Raw genomic sequence first — 21,816 nt, forward strand, 5'->3', positions numbered from 1 at the left:
AGGAATAAAAATGCTTTTATATTTGAATTGGTGTCCCCTCTCACGGATAAAACCCCTTGGTGAGCAATCACAGCAGAAGTGTGAAAGCCGGGATCCATTGGCTTCCACACTGGACTTAATGTTCTTTTCCTCCTCTCTTTCAGGACAGGAGAAATCATTAAGCTCCTCCCATCTTTGCCAGAAGCTTCAGTGTTTAAGCAGCCAGAGCCAAGAGGCTTCAGCACCAGGGGTGTGCACTGGAGGGCTCCAGGTCCTGCCCACGCTGTGGGGTAAGTCAGAGGGACGCAGGGTTCCCCTTTTCCTCTCCGCTGGGATTAAGTGCCTCGGGAATGCCATTTCTGACAGCCCAGCCGTACCCCTGTGTGCTGGGAAAGGGCAGCAGGGAAGAGGCAAATGCCAGAGTTCCTTGGGGCTGACGGAGCTGTGGTGTTTGGCTGTGCCCAGGGGGGCAGGCTGGGCATTGTTCGGGCACCCAAGGACTGGTCTGGGGCTGGGAGCCCGGGGAGCCGAGCTCTCGGTGCATTCCCAGCTCTGCCAGCTGCTGCAGGGCTGGGTGCCAGCCTCTGCTGGGGCTGGGGCAGGAGCTGCAGGGGAGGGCTGGCAGGATTTGGGAGCAGAGGGAGGAAAATGAGGAAGGGTGCTGGGCGGCGCTCAGCCTGTGCTGGTGTCAGCGCAGCCGTGCAGGGCGCCGGGATCTGGGGTCAGCTCCGGCTCTCCTGGGGTTCAGGGTGCAAGGTCGGAGGGACTGGGTTTATCTGTGGCTTTCCAGGCCAGCAGGAACAAGGGGAATGTGGTGCCAGAGCTGTGTCCCATCGGGCTGCGCTTCCCTCTGAGCACAGAGTCTGGGCTGAGGGGAGATTGCTGCGAGTGCCCCGTGAGCAATCCAGGGAACTCGGAATTGCATCCGCTGCTGGGAACACTGCCTGAGCTCTGCTCAGGCTGTGTCTGCGAGGAGTGGGATTTGGGCTGCAGAGGTGCTGCTGGGCACAGAAAATGGAGTAAATCCTCTCCAGGGACGTGCAGTGAAGGATAGTGCAGCAGGGAAGGAGAGTATTTGCAAATTATATCAGTATTTCTCCCAAAACTGGGAGAAATGGGGTGGAGCAGAGATGGGGGTGGTTTGGTTTTGTCTGGGCCGGTTATTCCTCGTGCAATGTTTTAAATCTGTTGTATGATTTTCTCTCCAGTATCTTTCTAACAAAAGCTGACAGAAATTTAGGTTCAGGGTTAGAAGTTGGGTCCATTCACTGCAAAACCTTGCCCAGGCTGGAGGACTGGGGTGATGGCTGCTCTCAGCAAAGGTTACCTGTGAATACCGTGTCAGATTTCCCTCAATGCTGGGCAGGAAAGGTGAGGGTTTGGGTCAGGAATTCTGCAAACAAGGCCTGTGTGATGTTGGTTTATTGTGTTTTTCAGGGAGCCAGGGCTGGCACAAGGACTCGTGCAGGTGCTGCTCTGGCACTGGAGCTGTTGCCCTGTGGAGCCATTTTAAAGGTGTGATTATGGAACATTTTGGAGGCTGTTTCTGGAATTCCATTTGTAGCTGGATCTCATTCCGAGTGCAGCAGTCCAGGTGAGGGTTCTGACCTCTCCAGACTTGTGCTCACCTTGGTACAGCCCGGGGCTGGAGCAGGTTTTCCAGGGAAGTGGAGATGGCTGAGGATGGGTGCTCTGGAAAGCAGGGACCTGCTGGGATTTGCATTTGCAAAGCTGCCGTGAAGTTTGTAAAACCAGCAGGAAATTCTAATTCCTGTGGGTTTTGGGGAGGAGGTGCAGGTCACCCTGAGAGCTAGACCAGAACTGGTTTGTGGTAAGGAGTCTGAGGTGTGTAAGTGCCACAGCTGGTATGAGCTGTGTGCTAAATGCAGTCCCAGCCCCAGAGGGAGGCTGATGGGCTCTGCTCATTGCTGTCCCCAGCTGTCCCCAGCCTGTTAGGAAAATAAGGCCTTTTTGTTCATAATATAGAGTTTTCACATCTATAAAATAGAATCTTTACTTAGAGTTTTCACTTGTCTGAATGTTAGGAAAATAAGGCCTTTTTGTTCATAATATAGAGTTTTCACATCTATAAAATAGAATCTTTACTTAGAGTTTTCACTTGTCTGAATGTTAGGAAAATAAGGCCTTTTTGTTCATAATATAGAGTTTTCACATCTATAAAATAGAATCTTTACTTAGAGTTTTCACTTGTCTGAACATGTTCTCATTTTGCCAAGCATTCCAGAATATCTCTCAAGGACAACTTCGTTATACACTGCTTTAACTAATTTAGGGAGTAGAGGTTGGTTGTTAGGCATCAAAGCACCTAAGCGAATATCTTCAAGGACAGTTCCGTAATCCTGTGGAATGCGAGTAAACGTGCCTAGAGATAACATTTCTTGTTTTGAGAGAATTCCCAGATCACAGAAACAAGCCTGAGGAAGACTACTGGCCTTCATCCCACGACCACCAAAAGGCAGAAAACGACCACCTAGCAACAAGGTGCACCTGCGCAGAAAAGACACCAGAACGTCACACTTCCGGAGGAGAAGACCCAATAAGTTGGGGGGGAATGGGGCACGAAAGGGCGGTAGTTGGAATAACTGCCGCCCAGCGCGCTGATTTGCTTTCGTTTCCTACCATTAATAAATCTTTTTAATTGGATTAGAAAGCCTATTGTGCTCGTTCATAACAAGCCCGCTGCTCCCCCATGGATCTGCTCTGGATTCGGGCTGTCGGTGCTGGAGCGCCCTGCTCCCTGCAGGGCCCTGCCCCTAACCCACGCAGAGAGAGAGAGCCCTGCTGGCCAGAGTGATCTTTTTTCATTTTTTCTCCCTGTGCTGTTAGCAAGGAAGGGATGGGACTGCTCTTGGGCCGGGAGCGCTCAGTGCTCAGGTGAGCACCCGCCTGGGAGCGTGAGGGTTTGCAGAGCGAGCAGCTGCTGCGGCTCAGGAGCAGCCACAAGTTCTTTGTTCCAAGGCAGGCCAGAACTTTCTAACCCCGGGGTTTATTTGGCTTTTGGAACCCAGCACCTCTGCTCAGTTCTGCCGCACTGAGGGTACTTTTGTTCAATGCCTTCTGTTGGAACTTGTCAGCTCTCAGTGTAGCGCACACAGCCCCAGCCCTGCCCTGCAAACCCTTCCCCATCGTGCCCACACAGTTTCCTCTCTCACTCACTCGGGGCAGGCTCCTACTGACAGCCACAGAAACAGAAGTTATTTTATGTTGTTTTATTCTTTTCCTGCGTAATGCCCGTGTCTTGTATTGGTACATCAATCCCAGCTTCTCCCGAGGCTGCAGATCAAATCTTTCAGTGTCTGTGGGAGTTTCTGGTTTTCCCATTCCCACGTCTCCCCTCTCTCTCTGTATGAAAAAAAAATTTAATAATGGATTTGTTAAGCATTTGTTGCATAAATTAACATACAGAAGGTGTTATCATTAGTATTATTATAATAATATAATTAAAATGTATAATTTCGGCATAAGATTTTTAAATTATGGTGTTAAATTTTATTTATTGTTATCTTTTATTAGTTATTCTTATTTTTGATATTTCTTAAAGTTGTACATTTTTATAAGTAGATTTTGTGTGAATAGATATGTTTATACATTTTATTAAATTTTTATATTTATATTTGTGTGTTAATAAAAGAAAATTTATTGTTGGTTTTTTTTAAACTGCATATTTAATATTTTTATATTTTTTAAAATGTTATTTATTGTAAGGGGATGTAGAATTAGATTGTTTATTTAGATAATGTTTTAACTGATTTAATTGTTTTAGCGTTGTTGTTGAAGTAATAGGTGGTATAAAAAGTGATGCTACCATTTTTAAGTTTCAAGGCTTAAAATTACTTTTCTATTTTGGTTACTATTGATGGATAAATGACTTTTTTGTTTTAAATTGTTAACTATTTTTATATAAAGGCTTTTTAATTATATGGGTGATTTTTAATGTTTTTTATTGGTATATTAGGTAAGTAAGTCAAGAATGGATTTTTTGAGTAGTGCTAGATAAATACAAAGTATGTAAACTTGAAACTTCAGTTAAAGTTACTTAAACGTTTGTTTTAGATTGGTTAATTGGTAAAGTGATATAATTAAAAGTAAATAAAGTAAATAGAGTAGAGGTATAATATTTGATAGAATTTTATAATTGGTAAGTTATTAAATAAGATTTTTATAATATTGATTTTTACATTTATAAAGAAACTTAAAGTTTATATATTTTGGTGGGTGTAGTACAAGATGTTAGGTGTAAGTTGCAATTCTTGTGTAATTTACTTGTATTTACATAGTGTAATTTATCCTTGTGTTTATGTTGGTGTTTTATTTGTGGAGAGGTGAGTGTGTTTTTTGTGTGATCTGATTTTATGTTTCTTATTGAAATTTACTTGGGTTTTTGTACTTGTTGAGATATAAATAAACTTTATGTTTTGATATGAGAAATAATGATATAAGTTGTTATAATTTTTCATTTATAAGTATGAAGAAATATAAGAGTAAAATAATCCATGTAGTAAAGAAGAAATTGATCATAATTAGGAATTACTTAGATAATATCTATATTTAGTAACATAGGTGAAATGATATAATTAGTAAGTATTAAAAGATTGTACATTATTTTAGAGTTTATAACAGTTGATAAATGTTAAATTAGTGGTAAGTTAAATATTTATGTGTGGATAATGATTTTTTAAGTTTATTTAAAAAATAAGTTTATTTGTTATATTGATAAAGTTAAATTGTTAAGTTAAAATTATTTTAATTTATTTTTGACGTAGAAAATATTTGGGTTTGTTGTTAATTATTTTATTTAGGTAGAGTTAGGGTTAGGTTATAGTTTAAATTTTAATTGGTGAATGTTACTTACTATATTTTTATCTAATGTTTTTAAAAGTAGTAGTTAAGAGTAAAAATGTTAGGATTAAAGATTAATTACATTATGTAATAATTGGATTTTTTTAGAAGTTTTTTAGAATTGAGATGCTTTGAATATAGTAACCTTTTTTTTTAAGGATTTGAAAGTGGTTATGGACAGGATTGTGAGTTTGGATTTGGATATTGAGAGTGTGAAGGTGCAGGAAATGTAGGAGAGAGTGATTACTTAGTGTGAAACTTAGAAAAAGAAATTAATGTTGTAGTTGGATTTTATATTGAAGTGATTTTGTAATAATAACTGAGGAAACTGATAAGATTAACAGTTTGGAGGAGGTTTTTAATGAAATATCTTTTTTTTAATCTTGAAAAATATTTAAAATTATGAGATAACATTAGGTTAAATTATAGAGTTAGTGTAGAGATTAGTTAGAGAGTTAACTTGGTGTAAGAGCGGTATAAGTTGAGAATAAAAAAGTAGGAATTAGAAATTTTATGTGTTTTTAGATCATTATATAAAGAGATAAAGTATATGAAAGTTGGTTGTAATTATAATCATATTTAATAAATATTGTTTATTATAAAAATGAATATATTTATATTATATAATTAGTATATTAGTAGTATGTGTTTGAAGAAGTTAGGATAACTTTTAAAAAATAGTTATATATTAAGGAAATAGAGTAAAATTTTTAAATAGTGTGATATGAATAGTAATTGCTATTTTTTGGTGTTACTTATAAAAGATAAAAAGAGTAGAGATTGTAATGAAGAGCAGAATTTTTGATGAAAGTGATCATATAATACACTGTATTTTTTTTACTTCTGAATAGGTGTTTGTTAGTGTTTTCTTTTAGTTGTTTTCATTGGAGTTGTTTTAATTTTTAAGAAAATTAACCATATACTGTATAGTTTAGAGAAATGATCTTTGATAAAATTTAGGATAAGTTATATTAAATAACATTTAAATTTAGACTGAAGGAATTTTGATAGTAAGGAATAATAAACTTAATTTTAATAGATAAAAAGAAACTTAATGTATTTATTTAAATGTATTGACATTTAATTTTATTTGATTTTATTAACACTTAACATATTGAATGTTATTATTTATAAATATTGAAGGTTTTTTAAGTCTTTTGGTTTTAAAGAAATTTTAGTTGGTTGAGTTATGATTATTACTTATATCTTTACAGGGTGGTTTTATTTATTGGGAGATATGTTTCTTAGGAAAATATTTTTATTTATGTTACATTTCAAATGGTACTAATTTGTATAGTGGGGTTTTTTTTTAATGCAGGATATTGATTAGATTGTTTTATATTTTTTGTGGGCTTTGAAAAAAATATTTATATGGTTAGGCTTTTCTATTTTTGAAGTATGTTTTGATGGTTTTTGTTGTTTTTCTAAGAGTTTTTGATTTAGAATTTGAAGAGTATTTGGCGTTTGGAGGAAATAAAGGTGAGGGGTTTTGGATACAGCTGAGTTGTATGGTATGTTATTTTGATTTTTTGTTTGGTTGTGGGGAAGGTCTCCTTTGGTTAGATGTGGGAGCGTGAGACTGGAACTAGGACTTTTTGTCTAACGCTTGATGAGTGTGTTTTATGGGGAGGAGGTGTTATTTTAAGTTTTATAAAATACACTGAGAATTAGTTAAACTCATGGAAGAAACATTATGGTAATTAAAGGGTGCTATGTTTAAAGAGCTATAAATCTTTTTTAATAACTGCTTGACATAAGGTGAGCTCAATCTACTTTTTCTGCCCCAGCAAGCATCAGGCACGTCCGCATCAATGGCACGACCCCTGCCCACTGCTCCTGTTTCACCCGACCAAAATCAAGAGAAAAGTTGGTTGGGCTTTAAGAACTTGAAATAACTTTGAAGCAAAATAAATCACATTTTTCCCCTGTGTTTTTTTCCTTTCAGATGCTGCACTCACCTCTGCAGACAAGCGCTGAGCTCTCACTGCAGGAACCTGTCAGGCCTCGGTGGCTGTGAGTTCACGTTCTTCTCACTGGGGAATTGAAATAATTGCTGGTTAATTGCAGAAATGTTTTCTGGAGCCTTTCCCCTTTTGTGCCCCTGTGCTGTGTGGGACAAGGGCAGAGGAGCCTCGGGCTGGAAAGGGGCGGGAGAAGGCAAAGGGACCCCCTGGTGTCCCCAGGGCTCTGTGGGGAACAGAACGGACACTGTGCGGGCACGGGGAGGTGAGGAGTGACAGTCTGGGGCCAAATCCCAGCTCACCCGCAGGGAAATAAGTGAGGGACATTTTGGAGGGGAAAGCTGAGGCCATGAGTTCACCCAGCCTGGCCAAGTTGTGTTCGCACAAAGTGGCACCGGAGGCGAAAGTCAATCCAGAGCCCACCCTGCTCAACCTCTAAGTCCCAGAATAAATTCTTCAAGCTGCCCGTTGAGAGACTAAAAACACATGAAAGAGAACCAAGAGCATTCCGAGAGCAAACCAGAAGGTTCCTGGGAATCCCACTGCACTGTTGTCACAGCCTTTTTGACAGAGCTTTAAGTTTTTTATCTCAATGCTGATTTTTTCTGCCTGGATCATTCACTCTGGGGGCTGTGGGGATTTTTTGGGATTGAACTCCCTCCCTGTGGCCCTGACACTGCTCAGGAGCTGGAGGAAAAGCAGAGTCAGCTCTCCTGGCAGGGGCAAGGAGTTTTCCCCCAGAGCAGATGCAGCAGCTGCCCTCCAGCCCGGCCAGGAGGGATCTGCTTTGGCTCCTGGCTGCTGCAGGGACAGAACGTGTTCAGCTGCTCCAGGTGACATTCCAGCTGCCTCATCTCCCATCCCTGCTCCCGCCCCTCCTGCTCTCAGCTCCCGCCCAGCCAGCTGTGCCGAGGGGAATTTGTCCCACCAGCAGCAGGGGAAGGACAAGGGCTCCCACCCTGGCACTTGGATTGTCCCTCTGGGGGATGCTGCTTGCTGGGATTTAGATAATTCCATACATTTGGCTGCTGAAACTTCCCCACCCAGGGGATTTAGCACAAAGATTGTTCTCTGCGTGGTGCCTGGATTTGGGGTTAAGTATCAGCTTTGCTAGTTCAGATTAATTATACCCACAGCCCCAGGTTCCCTGCTGAATTCCTGCTGGAATAACCTGACAGTGCCTCGTGGAGAGTGGAAATTCCCATGCAGAGCTGCCACTTTAGCACCAGCTGTGTCAGGAACCAGCAGAGGTTCCAGGGAAGCTCAGTGGGATCAGGACAAGGACAGGTCTCTATTCTATAGAACTTGCTATTTAAAACCGTCATCCCCCAGCCCAGGGCTGTGTCTGGAGTCACTTGACAGAGTTCCCTGGAACTCAGCTGATTTCACCCCCCGGAGCTCAGGCTCCAGCTGATGTTTTAAAGCAGGACAAGGCGGTGGCTGGATGCGCTCCCGGCCTGTGCTGAGGCAGAACATCTGTCCTGCAGAAGCTCCGCTCCTTTCAGAGCCTCAGCAGCGGCCTCTGCATGTCCTTTTCCCTCAGGAAAGGGATGCACATCCCTGCCTGCAGCACACCTCCAGTGGGACCCACCTGTGAGAGTTTTCCATCACTTCTGCACCTCCAGCTGGCTCCCTGGAAATCTCCAGACATCATCGCACTCGAACCTCTGATTTTAAGGCATCTCCGAGGCTGTGGCTTGGCATTTAGTACCTGTGAGGGAAGATTGCCTTGGCTCAAATGAAATGTAAACTTTAAGGCATTTAGAGATTTTGAGGAGCTAAGAGAAATACGTCTTACTAGAATTAATTAAAATTAGAATACTAAATGAGTAGGCCTTGATGAAGTTAGGAGTTAGTAGTTAACTAATAATTAATTGCTTGTCAGCACAATGTTTAGTTAGCTGGGTTTATAATGAAGAATATAGAAACTGATAAATAGCTTTTAGGAACATAAGACAATTGTGGGCCTCCTCTGTTCTGAAACCAATTGAAGACAAGGAATGGGAGTTCTACCAAGAGTTCATTTGTCATACTTGCATTGAAAAGGTAGAAAGGTCAGAAGGAGGAAGACGTCATTTACTTCCTCATTTTGGGACCCCTCCCCATGAAAGGGACCACCGACCCATTTCAAGGGACAAACTACGCATGCTTAATAGCTTTTGGAGTGATTAGCATACGAAGCGGGGAATGGGATGTACCAAAATTATGAATATGTATTTGTATTTTGTGTATTCAATACTTGTATGGATAAAAAGACTCTGTAATCACCTGGAAGGTGCGGTGTGTATTTGGGAGCGATCCCGCACGCTGCCCGGCGTCGAATAAACACACACTTGCTAACTTTAAACTGTTTAGAGAGTTTTTGTCCGTCACAGTTGGATTTCGATACTAGATCAATATCCATATTTTTTTAATAAATCACAAACGCTGCTGGTGGATGATGGCCTCAGGCTGGAAAAGAGGGAGGAGATTTGGGGTGGCTGGGACATACCTGGCAGCTGTGTGGGAGCTCGGGGAGGTCAGAAACGGGGATTGCTGTCAGAGCCCCTCTGCAAACGGCCGTGCCTCCGTTCCCAGGTGATGCCAGCCGTTCCCTGGGGTCCCTCTGGGCTGTCGGTGCCGTCTGTCCGGGCTGAAGCATCCCTGCGCGCCTGTGGGGAGCAGCCCCCGGCCGAGGAGCCACGGGCAGCCCTTGAGCCGCGTCCGTGCCAGCGCTGTCCGGTGCCCCGGTGCCCGTGCCGGGCCGTGCGTTGGTCACGCTGCGAGCCACGGGCCGGGCACGGCAGCTCCTGCCCTGCCGAGCCAAGGACCGGAGGTGCTCTCTGCCCTCCGGGGGCTCCGGGCTCCTGCAGCCCCGCACCGGGCGCAGGCGGAGCGGGAGCGGCGGCCCCGGCGGAGCGGCGGTGCCGGTCCCGATCCCAGCCCCGATCCCGCCCCGATCCTCCGGCCCCGGCACCCCCACCCTGCCCGCCGAGGAAGGAGCGGCGCTGCCCGGCTCCCACAGCAGCCACCGGCGGGACCGGGGCCCAAATCCCCGGGCCCGGATCCCAGTCCCGGTCCCACCTGAGCCCGTCGGGCGCCGCGCAGCGCCGGGAGCAGCCCCGATCCGATCTCCGCACGGCGCTCCGAGCGCCGGTCCCGCCGCAGCCCGGCCGAGTATCCCCCGCAGAATGTGAGGCGGGCGCGGATCCGCCGCCATTTATGGGCGGGGGGCGGGGGGGCGGGGCCGGGGGCGGGGCCAGCACAGGTGCGCGCACAGGTGCGCGGGGCCCCAGCGCGCCTGCGCGGGGCGGGGCCGGGGGGATTTAAGCGGCGGGGAGGGCCGGGCAGAGCCATTTGACGCTGGGCGCTCGGGGCGGGAGGTTGCGGCCGGGCGGGCCCCTTTATCTCTTTTTCTCTATATTTCTTTGCTTCTGTGTTTCTGTTGTTTTGCGTTTCTTTTTCTCTATACCTCTCCTGTGTACCCTCCCTTCCTCCCCTCCCCCACCCCCTACACCCTCCCCCCCCCCAAACCCCCCCCCTCCCTCTCCCCCCTAGCCCTCCCCTCCCTCCCCCCCGGGCGGCCCCCCCTACACCCCTTTCCCTTTCCTCCCTTTCTATTCCCCTACTGACCCCTACCCTGTTCCTCTATCCTGTCCCTGTTCCTTCCCTCCCCAGCCGGGTTCCCCCGCGCCCCCTTTCCCTGCTCCCCTCCCCGCTCCACACGTTGCGCCTCCTTCCCCAAACCTGCCTTCAATCCTTCCTTTCCTTCCTCCACCCTGCCTTCCCCCCAGCCCCCTCCCCGACTGCCCCGCGCACCCCGACCTCTGTCCCCCTGCCCCCTGTCCTTGTCCCCTTCCTCTCGGCTGCCGCTGTGCTGCCCTGTTCTCGTTGCCCATTCCCCTTTTCCTTCTTTCCTCGCAGCCGCGGGGCTCGGGGTGCCGGATAATAAAGCCCAGAGGGCCGGAGCCCGGCGCCCCCCGCCCTCGCTGGGGTCCCCACACGGGGCAGGAGCCGCTCTGCGGGTCCCCCCATTACAGTGCAACACACGGGCCGACACTGCCGGGGCTCCGGCTTTCCCGACATCACACTGGGGGTCGGGCCGGGGGCAGGGAGGGTCCTGGGGGGTGGGGGGGTGAGGAAGGGCCCCCTCATTAGGAGGGGGCTCTGGGGGGAGGGGGGGGTGGGGGTTAGGGGGAGGGATGGGGGGGCGGGGCCGGGGGGGTGGGAGGGGAGGGGCAGGGGGTGGGAGGGGTGGGGTAGGGGGGGTGGGGTGGGGGGGGGGGGAGGGAGGGGGGGTGGGGTGGGGGGGTAGGGGGGGTGGGGGTGGGGTGGGTGGGGTGGGGAGGGAGGGGGGGGTGGGGTGGGGGGGTGGGGTGGGGGGGAGGGAGGGGGGGTGGGGGGGGTGGGGGGGGTGGGGTGGGGGGGGAGGGGGGGTGGGAGGGGGGGTGGGGGGGGTGGGGTGGGGGGGGTGGGGTGGGGGGGGAGGGGGGGTGGGAGGGGGGGTGGGGGGGGTGGGGTGGGGGGGGAGGGGGGGGTGGGAGGGGGGGTGGGGGGGGTGGGGTGGGGGGGGAGGGGGGGGTGGGAGGGGGGGTGGGGGGGGTGGGAGGGGGGGTGGGGGGGGCCCTGGAGGACGGCTGCTGGTGTGTTTTTTTTTTTTTTTTTTTTATATGTCTGTTCATGCCGCTGAGTGACGTGACCCCCTCTGCTTCCCCCCCACCCCTCCCTCCCCCCCACCCCACCCCCCCCCCCCCTCCCACCCCCCCCCCCCCCCCACCCCACCCCCCCCACCCCCCCTCCCACCCCCCCCCTCCCCCCCCACCCCACCCCCCCCACCCCCCCTCCCACCCCCCCCTCCCCCCCTACCCCACCCCCCCACCCCCCCCTCCCTCCCCCCACCCCACCCCCCCACCCCACCCCCCCCTCCCTCCCCACCCCACCCACCCCACCCCCACCCCCCCTACCCCCCCACCCCACCCCCCCTCCCTCCCCCCCCCCCCCACCCCACCCCCCCTACCCCACCCCTCCCACCCCCTGCCCCTCCCCTCCCACCCCCCCGGCCCCGCCCCCCCATCCCTCCCCCTAACCCCCACCCCCCCCTCCCCCCAGAGCCCCCTCCTAATGAGGGGGCCCTTCCTCACCCCCCCACCCCCCAGGACCCTCCCTGCCCCCGGCCCGACCCCCAGTGTGATGTCGGGAAAGCCGGAGCCCCGGCAGTGTCGGCCCGTGTGTTGCACTGTAATGGGGGGACCCGCAGAGCGGCTCCTGCCCCGTGTGGGGACCCCAGCGAGGGCGGGGGGCGCCGGGCTCCGGCCCTCTGGGCTTTATTATCCGGCACCCCGAGCCCCGCGGCTGCGAGGAAAGAAGGAAAAGGGGAATGGGCAACGAGAACAGGGCAGCACAGCGGCAGCCGAGAGGAAGGGGACAAGGACAGGGGGCAGGGGGACAGAGGTCGGGGTGCGCGGGGCAGTCGGGGAGGGGGCTGGGGGGAAGGCAGGGTGGAGGAAGGAAAGGAAGGATTGAAGGCAGGTTTGGGGAAGGAGGCGGAACGTGTGGAGCGGGGAGGGGAGCAGGGAAAGGGGGCGCGGGGGAACCCGGCTGGGGAGGGAAGGAACAGGGACAGGATAGAGGAACAGGGTAGGGGTCAGTAGGGGAATAGAAAGGGAGGAAAGGGAAAGGGGTGTAGGGGGGGCCGCCCGGGGGGGAGGGAGGGGAGGGCTAGGGGGGAGAGGGAGGGGGGGGGTTTGGGGGGGGGAGGGTGTAGGGGGTGGGGGAGGGGAGGAAGGGAGGGTACACAGGAGAGGTAGAGAGAAAAAGAAACGCAAAAGAACAGAAACACAGAAGCAAAGAAATATAGAGAAAAAGAGATAAAGGGGCCCGGCCGGCCGCAACCTCCCGCCCCGAGCACCCAGCGTCAAATGGCTCTGCCCGGCCCTCCCCGCCGCTTAAATCCCCCCGGCCCCGCCCCGCGCAGGCGCGCTGGGGCCCCGCGCACCTGTGCGCGCACCTGTGCTGGCCCCGCCCCCGGCCCCGCCCCCCGCCCCCCGCCCATAAATGGCGGCGGATCCGCGCCCGCCTCACATTCTGCGGGGGATGCTCGGCCGGCCTGCGGCGGGACCGGCGCTCGGAGCGCCGTGCGGAGATCGGATCGGGGCTGCTCCCGGCGCTGCGCGGCGCCCGACGGGCTCAGGTGCGACCGGGACTGGGATCCGGGCCCGGGGATTTGGGCCCCGGTCCCGCCGGTGGCTGCTGTGGGAGCCGGGCAGAGCCGCTCCTTCCTCGGCGGGCAGGGTGGGGGTGCCGGGGCCGGAGGATCGGGGCGGGATCGGGGCTGGGATCGGGACCGGCACCGCCGCTCCGCCGGGGCCGCCGCTCCCGCTCCGCCTGCGCCCGGTGCGGGGCTGCAGGAGCGCGGAGCCCCCGGAGGGCAGAGAGCACCTCCGGTCCTTGGCTCGGCAGGGCAGGAGCTGCCGTGCCCGGCCCGTGGCTCGCAGCGTGACCAACGCACGGCCCGGCACGGGCACCGGGGCACCGGACAGCGCTGGCACGGACGCGGCTGAAGGGCTGCCCGTGGCTCCTCGGCCGGGGGCTGCTCCCCACAGGCGCGCAGGGATGCTTCAGCCCGGACAGACGCCACCGACAGCCCGGAGGAACCCCAGGGAACGGCTGGCATCACCTGGGAACGGAGGCACGGCCGTTTGCAGAGGGGCTCTGACAGCAATCCCCGTTTCTGACCTCCCCGAGCTCCCACACAGCTGCCAGGTATGTCCCAGCCACCCCAAATCTCCTCCCTCTTTTCCAGCCTCAGGCCATCATCCACCAGCAGCGTTTGTGATTTATTAAAAAAATATGGATATTGATCTAGTATCGAAATCCAACTGTGACGGACAAAAACTCTCTAACAGTTTAAAGTTAGCAAGTGTGTGTTTATTCGACGCCGGGCAGCGTGCGGGATCGCTCCCAAATACACACCGCCCCTTCCAGGTGATTACAGAGTCTTTTTATCCATACAAGTATTGAATACACAAAATACAAATACATATTCATAATTTTGGTACATCCCATTCCCCGCTTCGTATGCTAATCACTCCAAAAGCTATTAAGCATGCGTAGTTTGTCCTTTGAAATGGGTCGGTGGTCCCTTTCATGGGGAGGGGTCCCAAAATGAGGAAGTAAATGACATCTTCCTCCTTCTGACCTTTCTACCTTTTCAATGCAAGTATGACAAATGAACTCTTGGTAGAACTCCCATTCCTTGTCTTCAATTGGTTTCAGAACAGAGGAGGCCCACAATTGTCTTATGTTCCTAAAAGCTATTTATCAGTTTCTATATTCTTCATTATAAACCCAGCTAACTAAACATTGTGCTGACAAGCAATTAATTATTAGTTAACTACTAACTCCTAACTTCATCAAGGCCTACTCATTTATTATTCTTATTTTAATTAATTCTAGTAAGACGTATTTCTCTTAGCTCCTCAAAATCTCTAAATGCCTTAAAGTTTACATTTCATTTGAGCCAAGGCAATCTTCCCTCACAGATACTAAATGCCAAGCCACAGCCTCGGAGATGCCTTAAAATCAGAGGTTCGAGTGCGATGATGTCTGGAGATTTCCAGGGAGCCAGCTGGAGGTGCAGAAGTGATGGAAAACTCTCACAGGTGGGTCCCACTGGAGGTGTGCTGCAGGCAGGGATGTGCATCCCTTTCCTGAGGGAAAAGGACATGCAGAGGCCGCTGCTGAGGCTCTGAAAGGAGCGGAGCTTCTGCAGGAGAGATGTTCTGCCTCAGCACAGGCCGGGAGCGCATCCAGCCACCGCCTTGTCCTGCTTTAAAACATCAGCTGGAGCCTGAGCTCCGGGGGGTGAAATCAGCTGAGTTCCAGGGAACTCTGTCAAGTGACCCCAGACACAGCCCTGGGCTGGGGGATGAGGGTTTTAAATAGCAAGTTCTATAGAATAGAGACCTGTCCTTGTCCTGATCCCACTGAGCTTCCCTGGAACCTCTGCTTGTTCCTGACACAGCTGGTGCTAAAGTGGCAGCTCTGCATGGGAATTTCCACTCTCCACGAGGCACTGTCAGGTTATTCCAGCAGGAATTCAGCAGGGAACCTGGGGCTGTGGGTATAATTAATCTGAACTAGCAAAGCTGATACTTAACCCCAAATCCCGGCACCACGCAGAGAACAATCTTTGTGCTAAATCCCCTGGGTGGGGAAGTTTCAGCAGCCAAATGTATGGAATTATCTAAATCCCAGCAAGCAGCATCCCCCAGAGGGACAATCCAAGTGCCAGGGTGGGAGCCCTTGTCCTTCCCCTGCTGCTGGTGGGACAAATTCCCCTCGGCACAGCTGGCTGGGCGGGAGCTGAGAGCAGGAGGGGCGGGAGCAGGGATGGGAGATGAGGCAGCTGGAATGTCACCTGGAGCAGCTGAACACGTTCTGTCCCTGCAGCAGCCAGGAGCCAAAGCAGATCCCTCCTGGCCGGGCTGGAGGGCAGCTGCTGCATCTGCTCTGGGGGAAAACTCCTTGCCCCTGCCAGGAGAGCTGACTCTGCTTTTCCTCCAGCTCCTGAGCAGTGTCAGGGCCACAGGGAGGGAGTTCAATCCCAAAAAATCCCCACAGCCCCCAGAGTGAATGATCCAGGCAGAAAAAATCAGCATTGAGATAAAAAACTTAAAGCTCTGTCAAAAAGGCTGTGACAACATTGCAATGGGATTCCCAGGAACCTTCTGGTTTGCTCTCGGAATGCTCTTGGTTCTCTTTCATGTGTTTTTAGTCTCTCAACGGGCAGCTTGAAGAATTTATTCTGGGACTTAGAGGTTGAGCAGGGTGGGCTCTGGATTGACTTTCGCCTCTGGTGCCACTTTGTGCGAACACAACTTGGCCAGGCTGGGTGAACTCATGGCCTCAGCTTTCCCCTCCAAAATGTCCCTCACTTATTTCCCTGCGGGTGAGCTGGGATTTGGCCCCAGACTGTCACTCCTCACCTCCCCGTGCCCGCACAGTGTCCGTTCTGTTCCCCACAGAGCCCTGGGGACACCAGGGGGTCCCTTTGCCTTCTCCCGCCCCTTTCCAGCCCGAGGCTCCTCTGCCCTTGTCCCACACAGCACAGGGGCACAAAAGGGGAAAGGCTCCAGAAAACATTTCTGCAATTAACCAGCAATTATTTCAATTCCCCAGTGAGAAGAACGTGAACTCACAGCCACCGAGGCCTGACAGGTTCCTGCAGTGAGAGCTCAGCGCTTGTCTGCAGAGGTGAGTGCAGCATCTGAAAGGAAAAAAACACAGGGGAAAAATGTGATTTATTTTGCTTCAAAGTTATTTCAAGTTCTTAAAGCCCAACCAACTTTTCTCTTGATTTTGGTTGGGTGAAACAGGAGCAGTGGGCAGGGGTCGTGCCATTGATGCAGACGTGCCTGATGCTTGCTGGGGCAGAAAAAGTAGATTGAGCTCACCTTATGTCAAGCAGTTATTAAAAAAGATTTATAGCTCTTTAAACATAGCACCCTTTAATTACCATAATGTTTCTTCCATGAGTTTAACTAATTCTCAGTGTATTTTATAAAACTTAAAATAACACCTCCTCCCCATAAAACACACTCATCAAGCATTAGACAAAAAGTCCTAGTTCCAGTCTCACGCTCCCACATCTAACCAAAGGAGACCTTCCCCACAACCAAACAAAAAATCAAAATAACATACCATACAACTCAGCTGTATCCAAAAACCCTCACCTTTATTTCCTCCAAACGCCAAATACTCTTCAAATTCTAAATCAAAAACTCTTAGAAAAACAACAAAAACCATCAAAACCTACTTCAAAAATAGAAAAGCCTAACCATATAAATATTTTTTTCAAAGCCCACAAAAAATATAAAACAATCTAATCAATATCCTGCATTAAAAAAAACCCCACTATACAAATTAGTACCATTTGAAATGTAACATAAATAAAAGATCTTTTACTAAGAAACATATCTCCCAATAAATAAAACCACCCTGTAAAGATATAAGTAATAATCATAACTCAACCAACTAAAATTTCTTTAAAACCAAAAGACTTAAAAAACCTTCAATATTTATAAATAATAACATTCAATATGTTAAGTGTTAATAAAATCAAATAAAATTAAATGTCAATACATTTAAATAAATACATTAAGTTTCTTTTTATCTATTAAAATTAAGTTTATTATTCCTTACTATCAAAATTCCTTCAGTCTAAATTTAAATCTTATTTAATATAACTTATCCTAAATTTTATCAAAGATCATTTCTCTAAACTATACAGTATATGGTTAATTTTCTTAAAAATTAAAACAACTCCAATGAAAACAACTAAAAGAAAACACTAACAAACACCTATTCAGAAGTAAAAAAAATACAGTGTATTATATGATCACTTTCATCAAAAATTCTGCTCTTCATTACAATCTCTACTCTTTTTATCTTTTATAAGTAACACCAAAAAATAGCAATTACTATTCATATCACACTATTTAAAAATTTTACTCTATTTCCTTAATATATAACTATTTTTTAAAAGTTATCCTAACTTCTTCAAACACATACTACTAATATACTAATTATATAATATAAATATATTCATTTTTATAATAAACAATATTTATTAAATATGATTATAATTACAACCAACTTTCATATACTTTATCTCTTTATATAATGATCTAAAAACACATAAAATTTCTAATTCCTACTTTTTTATTCTCAATTTATACCGCTCTTACACCAAGTTAACTCTCTAACTAATCTCTACACTAACTCTATAATTTAACCTAATGTTATCTCATAATTTTAAATATTTTTCAAGATTAAAAAAAAGATATTTCATTAAAAACCTCCTCCAAACTGTTAATCTTATCAGTTTCCTCAGTTATTATTACAAAATCACTTCAATATAAAATCCAACTACAACATTAATTTCTTTTTCTAAGTTTCACACTAAGTAATGACTCTCTCCTACATTTCCTGCACCTTCACACTCTCAATATCCAAATCCAAACTCACAATCCTGTCCATAACCACTTTCAAATCCTTAAAAAAAAGGTTACTATATTCAAAGCATCTCAATTCTAAAAAACTTCTAAAAAAATCCAATTATTACATAATGTAATTAATCTTTAATCCTAACATTTTTACTCTTAACTACTACTTTTAAAAACATTCGATAAAAATATAGTAAGTAACATTCACCAATTAAAATTTAAACTATAACCTAACCCTAACTCTACCTAAATAAAATAATTAACAACAAACCCAAATATTTTCTACGTCAAAAATAAATTAAAATAATTTTAACTTAACAATTTAACTTTATCAATATAACAAATAAACTTATTTTTTAAATAAACTTAAAAAAATCATTATCCACACATAAATATTTAACTTACCACTAATTTAACATTTATCAACTGTTATAAACTCTAAAATAATGTACAATCTTTTAATACTTACTAATTATATCATTTCACCTATGTTACTAAATATAGATATTTAGTAACATAGGTTACTATGTTACTAAATATGTAAATACAAGTAAATATGTAAATACAAGTAAATTACACAAGAATTGCAACTTACACCTAACATCTTGTACTACACCCACCAAAATATATAAACTTTAAGTTTCTTTATAAATGTAAAAATCAATATTATAAAAATCTTATTTAATAACTTACCAATTATAAAATTCTATCAAATATTATACCTCTACTCTATTTACTTTATTTACTTTTAATTATATCACTTTACCAATTAACCAGTCTAAAACAAACGTTTAAGTAACTTTAACTGAAGTTTCAAGTTTACATACTTTGTATTTATCTAGCACTACTCAAAAAATCCATTCTTGACTTACTTACCTAATATACCAATAAAAAACATTACAAATCACCCATATAATTAAAAAGCCCTTATATAAAAATAGTTAACAATTTAAAACAAAAAAGTCATTTATCCATCAATAGTAACCAAAATAGAAAAGTAATTTTAAGCCTTGAAACTTAAAAATGGTAGCATCACTTTTTATACCACCTATTACTTCAACAACAACGCTAAAACAATTAAATCAGTTAAAATATTATCTAAATAAACAATCTAATTCTACATCCCCTTACAATAAATAACATTTTAAAAAATATAAAAATATTAAATATGCAGTTTAAAAAAAAACCAACAATAAATTTTCTTTTATTAACACACAAATATAAATATAAAAATTTAATAAAATGTATAAACATATCTATTCACACAAAATCTACTTATAAAAATGTACAACTTTAAGAAATATCAAAAATAAGAATAACTAATAAAAGATAACAATAAATAAAATTTAACACCATAATTTAAAAATCTTATGCCAAAATTATACATTTTAATTATATTATTATAATAATACTAATGATAACACCTTCTGTATGTTAATTTATGCAACAAATGCTTAACAAATCCATTATTAAAATTTTTTTTTTCATACAGAGAGAGAGGGGAGACGTAGGAATGGGAAAACCAGAAACTCCCACAGACACTGAAAGATTTGATCTGCAGCCTCGGGAGAAGCTGGGATTGATGTACCAATACAAGACACGGGCATTACGCAGGAAAAGAATAAAACAACATAAAATAACTTCTGTTTCTGTGGCTGTCAGTAGGAGCCTGCCCCGAGTGAGTGAGAGAGGAAACTGTGTGGGCACGATGGGGAAGGGTTTGCAGGGCAGGGCTGGGGCTGTGTGCGCTACACTGAGAGCTGACAAGTTCCAACAGAAGGCATTGAACAAAAGTACCCTCAGTGCGGCAGAACTGAGCAGAGGTGCTGGGTTCCAAAAGCCAAATAAACCCCGGGGTTAGAAAGTTCTGGCCTGCCTTGGAACAAAGAACTTGTGGCTGCTCCTGAGCCGCAGCAGCTGCTCGCTCTGCAAACCCTCACGCTCCCAGGCGGGTGCTCACCTGAGCACTGAGCGCTCCCGGCCCAAGAGCAGTCCCATCCCTTCCTTGCTAACAGCACAGGGAGAAAAAATGAAAAAAGATCACTCTGGCCAGCAGGGCTCTCTCTCTCTGCGTGGGTTAGGGGCAGGGCCCTGCAGGGAGCAGGGCGCTCCAGCACCGACAGCCCGAATCCAGAGCAGATCCATGGGGGAGCAGCGGGCTTGTTATGAACGAGCACAATAGGCTTTCTAATCCAATTAAAAAGATTTATTAATGGTAGGAAACGAAAGCAAATCAGCGCGCTGGGCGGCAGTTATTCCAACTACCGCCCTTTCGTGCCCCATTCCCCCCCAACTTATTGGGTCTTCTCCTCCGGAAGTGTGACGTTCTGGTGTCTTTTCTGCGCAGGTGCACCTTGTTGCTAGGTGGTCGTTTTCTGCCTTTTGGTGGTCGTGGGATGAAGGCCAATAGTCTTCCTCAGGCTTGTTTCTGTGATCTGGGAATTCTCTCAAAACAAGAAATGTTATCTCTAGGCACGTTTACTCGCATTCCACAGGATTACGGAACTGTCCTTGAAGATATTCGCTTAGGTGCTTTGATGCCTAACAACCAACCTCTACTCCCTAAATTAGTTAAAGCAGTGTATAACGAAGTTGTCCTTGAGAGATATTCTGGAATGCTTGGCAAAATGAGAACATGTTCAGACAAGTGAAAACTCTAAGTAAAGATTCTATTTTATAGATGTGAAAACTCTATATTATGAACAAAAAGGCCTTATTTTCCTAACATTCAGACAAGTGAAAACTCTAAGTGAAGATTCTATTTTATAGATGTGAAAACTCTATATTATGAACAAAAAGGCCTTATTTTCCTAACAGGCTGGGGACAGCTGGGGACAGCAATGAGCAGAGCCCATCAGCCTCCCTCTGGGGCTGGGACTGCATTTAGCACACAGCTCATACCAGCTGTGGCACTTACACACCTCAGACTCCTTACCACAAACCAGTTCTGGTCTAGCTCTCAGGGTGACCTGCACCTCCTCCCCAGAAACCACAGGAATTAGAATTTCCTGCTGGTTTTACAAACTTCACGGCAGCTTTGCAAATGCAAATCCCAGCAGGTCCCTGCTTTCCAGAGCACCCATCCTCAGCCATCTCCACTTCCCTGGAAAACCTGCTCCAGCCCCGGGCTGTACCAAGGTGAGCACAAGTCTGGAGAGGTCAGAACCCTCACCTGGACTGCTGCACTTGGAATGAGATCCAGCTACAAATGGAATTCCAGAAACAGCCTCCAAAATGTTCCATAATCACACCTTTAAAATGGCTCCACAGGGCAACAGCTCCGGTGCCAGAGCAGCACCTGCACGAGTCCTTGTGCCAGCCCTGGCTCCCTGAAAAACACAATAAACCAACATCACACAGGCCTTGTTTGCAGAATTCCTGATCCAAACCCTCACCTTTCCTGCCCAGCATTGAGGGAAATCTGACACGGTATTCACAGGTAACCTTTGCTGAGAGCAGCCATCACCCCAGTCCTCCAGCCTGGGCAAGGTTTTGCAGTGAATGGACCCAACTTCTAACCCTGAACCTAAATTTCTGTCAGCTTTTGTTAGAAAGATACTGGAGAGAAAATCATACAACAGATTTAAAACATTGCACGAGGAATAACCGGCCCAGACAAAACCAAACCACCCCCATCTCTGCTCCACCCCATTTCTCCCAGTTTTGGGAGAAATACTGATATAATTTGCAAATACTCTCCTTCCCTGCTGCACTATCCTTCACTGCACGTCCCTGGAGAGGATTTACTCCATTTTCTGTGCCCAGCAGCACCTCTGCAGCCCAAATCCCACTCCTCGCAGACACAGCCTGAGCAGAGCTCAGGCAGTGTTCCCAGCAGCGGATGCAATTCCGAGTTCCCTGGATTGCTCACGGGGCACTCGCAGCAATCTCCCCTCAGCCCAGACTCTGTGCTCAGAGGGAAGCGCAGCCCGATGGGACACAGCTCTGGCACCACATTCCCCTTGTTCCTGCTGGCCTGGAAAGCCACAGATAAACCCAGTCCCTCCGACCTTGCACCCTGAACCCCAGGA

General features: G+C 47.1%; 1 protein-coding gene and 3 long non-coding RNA genes across 5 annotated transcripts in view; 2 read left to right on the forward strand and 2 right to left on the reverse strand.

The window, feature by feature from the left end:
* The first annotated feature begins 275 nt into the window (after positions 1-275).
* On the forward strand, positions 276-2,650 carry LOC140681744 (uncharacterized). Its single transcript, XR_012052875.1, has 2 exons — positions 276-1,573; positions 2,391-2,650. It is a non-coding gene; the product is annotated as an uncharacterized lncRNA (long non-coding RNA).
* Positions 2,651-3,194: 544 nt separating this feature from the next.
* Positions 3,195-10,161, reverse strand: LOC140681743 (uncharacterized). Of its 2 annotated transcripts, XR_012052874.1 has the most exons (3): positions 9,292-10,161; positions 6,798-8,511; positions 3,195-3,342 (listed from the first exon to the last, which is right to left on the reverse strand). XR_012052874.1 is itself a non-coding variant. In XM_072922014.1 (2 exons), exons 1-2 carry the CDS (start codon positions 9,997-9,999, stop codon positions 8,302-8,304), a joined length of 918 nt encoding a protein of 305 aa, XP_072778115.1. In that variant the 5' UTR covers positions 10,000-10,161; the 3' UTR covers positions 5,739-8,301. The 2 variants fall into 2 exon arrangements, 1 of the variants encoding a protein (XP_072778115.1); XM_072922014.1 differs by lacking the exon at positions 3,195-3,342 and having other exon boundaries at positions 5,739-8,511.
* A 2,552-nt stretch (positions 10,162-12,713) lies between these two features.
* On the forward strand, positions 12,714-14,080 carry LOC140682029 (uncharacterized). Its single transcript, XR_012053263.1, has 2 exons — positions 12,714-12,969; positions 13,382-14,080. It is a non-coding gene; the product is annotated as an uncharacterized lncRNA (long non-coding RNA).
* LOC140682027 (uncharacterized) overlaps positions 13,685-21,816 on the reverse strand; it is a 508,954-nt gene continuing 500,822 nt past the window's right edge. The window contains exon 2 of the long non-coding RNA XR_012053261.1: positions 13,685-20,229. This is a non-coding gene — a long non-coding RNA (uncharacterized lncRNA). The remainder of the gene's footprint in view (positions 20,230-21,816) is intronic.

The sequence above is a fragment of the Taeniopygia guttata genome, chromosome Z, assembly GCF_048771995.1.
Source record: "Taeniopygia guttata chromosome Z, bTaeGut7.mat, whole genome shotgun sequence".
NCBI classification, from domain to species: Eukaryota; Metazoa; Chordata; class Aves; order Passeriformes; family Estrildidae; genus Taeniopygia; species Taeniopygia guttata.